Raw genomic sequence first — 6,061 nt, forward strand, 5'->3', positions numbered from 1 at the left:
ATGTTTTATTTATATTCCTGCAGAACTAATGTGGGGTATAGAATATGGAATATATAATATGATATACAATATACAATATAAAATAAAATAAAATAAAAATGGATGGCACCATGAAAGAAAGTATTGAATGTAGATGAAATATTGAGTGTTCAATATAAAGGATCAAATATATAAATATATAAATATAAATATATATATATAAAGGCGACTCGAGTTTCAGGGCTATTTCCCTTCGTCATGGCCGGTATGACAGACTTAATCATCATCATCATCATTTAATGTCCATTTTCCATGCTGGCATGGGTTAGATGGTTTGATTGAAAACTGGTAAACTTAGGTGCTGCACCAGGTTCCAATCTGATTTAGCATGGTTTTTATGGCTGTATCCCTTATTACCCACTAAACGACCTTTATCTGTCTTATGATGACTTTTGTATAGATAAGATAAAGATAATTTAGTAGAAATTAAGAAACTAAGTCAAGTCTATATACATAGTTTTGTTATTTCCTTAGTTTCTGCTAAATTATCTCAATCTCATCTGCACAAAGGCCATCACAATAAAAAAAAAAAAAAAAAAAAAAAAAAAAATCCACACAAAGTAAAGCTTTTTCGGGATAATAAATATGTAGTTGATGGCTTATCATTTACATTTGTCTATAAGTTTATCAGTATCTCCATACTGTTACATCTAAGTTGATCTAGTTGTGTGTATGTGCAGCCGTCTAATTTATATATTTGTACTCGTATGTGTCCCGAGATCGACTGGTGTCCCATTCACAGGGGTAAGTTGTGATCGATTTGGTTCCATAAAAGTATGTATGTATGTATGTATGTGTGTGTGTGTGTATGTATGTATGTATGTATGTATGTATGTATGTATGTATGTATATAACATTTTTGTACTGTACCTATGTCTCTATACATGTATGCAGGTGTAAAGACATGTGTATATATGTGGGTGTCTGTTTTTATTTCTCGGTATGTATATATACAGGTGTATGCATTTATTCTGGTTTTACCCTTTAGCATTTAAACCAGCCACATCCAGCCCAAATATTCTACCTACTTTATGTTCAAACCAGCCAAATCCAGTCTCTCACACCTACCCTACAATGTCATTCTAAAAATATGCAGTCACATCATTGAAATCTCATAGTTATGAGACAATGCATGATGAATTTAAAACAATGTGAATAGAAAAGCATTATATTTGACAGAATAATCTGAGTGCTAAAGGGTTAAAATATATTTATATATGTATAAGTCTCTATGTGGGGTTTATCACCCTCAAACTGTATTATGTATAGCTCTGCACGTAACCAACTCTATGTATTTAAATGCTTTCGGCAATCAGCATATATAACCACCACTTCCCCCTCCCTTCCCTCCTCTCCTTAGTTAAACATAAATTACAGATTTCACTAACTACCACCTTCCCTCCCTCTCCCTTCAACTAATCATGTGGAAGCGTTACGGACAGGCTAAGTAATGGAGTGACAAGCAGAATTATTGTAAGATATTATACTCTGTACTCACTTGGTGCTTTTACCCTAAAGCAACATATATTGAGTTCTAACTGCTTATTAGTATCACTATGCCTAAGTGAAATCATATCTGTCTATCTGTCCATGCATCCATCCACCCACCCAACTGTCTGTTTGTCCTGCTGTCTGTCTGTCTGTCCTGCTGTCTGTCTGTTTGTCCTGCTGTCTGTCTGTCCCTACCTACCTACACATGCATACCTCCCTAACTTTCATTACTAACTGCCAATTGTTTTGCAAATGCTGAGAGGTTTCAATAAATCTTGAAATGAATTAAAACTATCTGAAGGAAGTTTAGCAAAATAAACTCACTTAGAATATAACGAAAGTCCTGTTTGTTACATTAAATAATGACGGCAGGCTTAAGAGCCCAAAGTCAGTGTGTAGGAGGTGTATTAGAACAAGAGGTAGTAATGTCATGAGGGTTGCTATTAGTTTTAACAGCAATAGCAACAATCTCATTTTATGTGTTAACATCAACCTTTAACTAGCCTTTTTGATCTCTGGTCATTGTCATTGATTAGGACAGTCTTTGCACATACTTATGTTTCTTTGATTATAATCGATTTGACTAGATTAGCTGATGACATTCTTTAATTGACTTGCACTGTTTGTACTAGCTCGTGTGTATGTATGTGTGTGTGTGTGTATAATATATATATATATATATATATATATATATATATATATATATATATATATATGTATGTATGTATGTATAATGATTATAACCTGCTAAACATGTAATGCATAAACAGTTGGATAAAAGGACAAAAATCACTAGCCATTCCTTTACCCAACTCTTTATACCAGTTGACTAGATGCTTGCATGTGGTTGTTCAGTGTGCTAGAAATATCAGCCCTTTTTTTTTTTACTTCAAGTCATTTTTAAATATGGAAGTATATGCTGGGTAATGTAGTCTTAGATACACTTTGCCTAAATAAAAGATGTGATGGTCCCAGATGGAACACTTTTGATGATGGATCTGCTTGATTAATAATGACATAAGATGGGCTAAACAACAAAGGAGGACACATAGCAGAATGTATTCTGAACTACTCTGTTTGAATTAAAGGCAGGATGGTCATAGCTGGAAAATTTTGGGTCATAAGTCTGCTTGATCAGGACTGACGTCTAGATTTAAACATGGATGACTACAAAAACAGACATACTGGATGATGTGCTTCTGGATACACTATGACTGAATGAAGCATGAGATTGTCTTGGAATCTTGGAATGCATTGATCACAAAGCTGGTTGGTCAGGGATGTCCTATAGCTAAATAGTTATAGCAACAACAACAACAACAGTACATCTTACTTGTCTCAGGTAAAAGAGATAAATTAAAGTCTCAGAAATGTTGATCACTGACTGCATACTCAACTAATGTGTAAGAAGTTTGTTGGAAGAAACTTGCCTCTCAACACCTGATAGGTCATGCAGCCCAATGAAGGGTCTTGTTTTGTGAGCTACTTAGCAACCTTGCTTGTGTTAGTGACATGGAAAGTATCCAGTGCACTTTGTAAACATGCCATTATAGACTTTGGAGCTTTGTACAGCCTTCTGACCTGTTGTCTTCTATACTCACATATACCTCCATTCTCACATTAACTGCTTCTATCCTACAAACCAATATTGTATTGTATGCATGTATTAAGCTTGACCCCAATTTTAAAACTATTTTCAAAGAATTCGTTTAAAAAGAAAAACGATTAGCCATTCCTATTCTAACATAATTCAAATTATGCCAGCATGAAATATGGATGTTGAGTGATGATGGCCAAAATTGTGGTATAAAATCATTTGAGAAAGTTTTTCATTTCAGATTTTGTTCTCATGGTTATCTTGTTTCTCTTATATTCCTGTTTTTATGTAGTTACATTCTACTTGGTCCTCAATATGCAGTTATATTGAACTTGGTCCTTAATCCTCACTAAGAATGTTCTGTTTTGTGCTGCTCATTAGATACAAACACAAGAGTACTAAGTATAAGCTATTTGATGTATTGTTGATGAGAGCAAGATGCCTTTGCCAATCTTTTACATAACATATAAAAGTGCCTTGCTTAAGGCTACAGTTAAAAATTTGCTTAAGTCGATCTTGTATCAGTTTCTTATTCATAGCAGAAATTGTAGGTACAGTTCCTCAATAATTGACCATTTTCATCTCAGTAGAAAGCCATTAAACTGTGGAAATCAGAAAAAAAAGTTTATTTATTATGAATTGGCTTAAGATTGTAAGTGTGTGTGTGTCTGTGGTAGTTATATGGAGCAGCTGAATAAAATTTACTTTGTTACTTGTAAAGGAATTATGTTAGGAGTGGCTAGTTGTGTTTCTTTTTAAACGAATTCTTTGAAAATAGTTTTAAAATTGGGGTCAAGCTTAATACATGCATACAATACAATATTGGTTTGTAAGATAGAAGCAGTTAATGTGAGAATGGAGGTATATGTGAGTATAGAAAACAAATGACAGAAATTGAATCAATTTCTGTAAAGGAGTGTATGTAATTCAGCTCAAGAAGTGACTTTTCAGGTAAAAGAGTATCAGTGGATGGTATATGAGTGATGCAGCTAACAGAAAGCTGACATAGACATGCATGTTTGTGTACACACATACACAGAGTATTATATGTGCGTGTGTATGTGTACACACACATACACACATACACACACACATATGAAAATCTTTAGCGTGAATCTGATATTCCTTTATATCATCTGTTACACATGTTTCTGTATTTGATAATCAATAATGGCAAATTATTAATGCTCCTTATAAATCACATAATTTGCCATCATCGATTATTGATTACAGAAACATGTGTAACAGATGAAACAAGGAATACCATTTCCATGCTTTATGTTCTCCTCTCATGATAGATGTGTTCTTTACATTACATAATAGCCCTATACTGGTTGCAGAGAACCCTATCAGGTCATGCAACAGAGGGAGCTTAATGCGAATACATTATTAAGAGTTGCAACCGATATAGTAATTTTACTGTGCACCTAGCACATCTATTCCCTCATATATTGTACATAAGCAAATATGCAAATGCTATGTTTGTGTGCAGCTATAGTTATAAGTCATCCGTAAGCACTTACTTGGGAGAAAAAAAAAGGAAAAATACAACAGATGAGACTAAATCCCCATATTATCCACTTTACATTGAAACATTCCTCTATTTTCTGTCCTAGGTTACCTTGATTATAATGTCTTATATTGTTTAGAAGCTTATGCATTAATTTCTAGTTATGTGTGTAATTCCCTTTACTCATTTATTGATTTCAGTCATAGAACTGCGGATATATTACACCCAGAACCATGCTAATAGCTTTGGAGTGAAATTTAGAATTTCTCGGTTATGACTTCAGGAAGCTATATACATGTAGTTTTATTGAGGATATAATTAACCACCCTGCTACTGGTGGCATGATAATGTGCATTTAGCACTTTCTGTAAAGTGGTTACTGTTGAGGAAGGCATCTAGTTGTAGAAACCATGACAAAAATGGAACATACAAGTGAGATGTGGTCCTCTAACTTGTCTATGAAGGTAATAACTGCAGATAAAAACTGACTTGGACCCTGATGACATATCCAACCCATGCCAGAATGAGTAAGTGGATGTAAAAGAATGCTGATAATATATGTGAATTTATGTAGCTGGCATTTGGAGTATTTAGAAGGCAACTTGCAAATCTAAACGGTGATGTATTGGGTGCTATTTTCTTTTGTTTACGCACGTGCATACACACATATATTTATATACACCTTTTCAGTTGACTATAACATACACTTGTATTGAACCCAATGTTTTTCAAAGGTGACAATATCTAGGGTTGTTGTTCCTCACATGAATATTATGAGTGTTGAGGATTACATCCTCATCTTTCTTTAAAATACAAGCAGCTCTAAGAATTTTGATTTGATATTCTCAGACCATAGTCTCTAGATTACAACAGTGTCAGCAAATTAAAATGGCCTTGTCCTTGACTAGTACTAACAGACATGCACACACTCATGCAAGTGGATGGATAAATGAAAGAAGGTGATACTCAACACATGTGATAGGAGTTACATATATTTTTTGATAGCAGTTTGACTCAGCTCCATGTGACTTATGGGAATGTAGGGCAATCCCATCTCATCAAACTCTTCTGATTTCTGATAAGATAGGTTTGTCCTATAACAGTTTGACCAAAACCTTTTAAGGCAGTGTTCCAGTATGGCTGCAGAAATGAACATGACTTAGCATTTAATAACATGTCTGGTGCCTTCAAGCAATCCCCAGGCACTTCTCAGGATTGTGTGAAAACGTTTTGTTCATAAGACATTTTATAAGTCATTTTCATTGCATGAAACTATTAGTAGCTCATAAAAATACATACTGCGTTTGTTAATTAATATTTATCTCTCAACAGATGGAGTACTCTTGTTGTTGATCTTACCTTCAAGAAACAGTATGCTCTTTCTCTCTCTCTCTCTCTATATATATATACATATATATATATAT

The 6,061-nt window shown here is 34.0% G+C and overlaps 1 protein-coding gene across 3 annotated transcripts in view; it reads left to right on the forward strand.

Annotated features, from left to right (window-relative positions):
• LOC106877342 (copper-transporting ATPase 1) overlaps positions 1–6,061 on the forward strand; it is a 101,912-nt gene that overhangs the window by 27,331 nt on the left and 68,520 nt on the right. Inside the window, exon 1 of one of the 3 annotated variants that reach the window (XM_014926220.2) lies at positions 680–783. The exons of the other annotated variants lie outside the window; for them this stretch is intronic. Coding sequence (XP_014781706.1) covers positions 712–783 — 72 coding nt within the window. The 5' untranslated portion in view covers positions 680–711. Of the gene's footprint in view, positions 1–679; positions 784–6,061 lie in introns of those variants that run through there. 3 annotated transcript variants of the gene reach the window in all.

The sequence above is a fragment of the Octopus bimaculoides genome, chromosome 5, assembly GCF_001194135.2.
Source record: "Octopus bimaculoides isolate UCB-OBI-ISO-001 chromosome 5, ASM119413v2, whole genome shotgun sequence".
Lineage (NCBI taxonomy): Eukaryota > Metazoa > Mollusca > Cephalopoda > Octopoda > Octopodidae > Octopus > Octopus bimaculoides.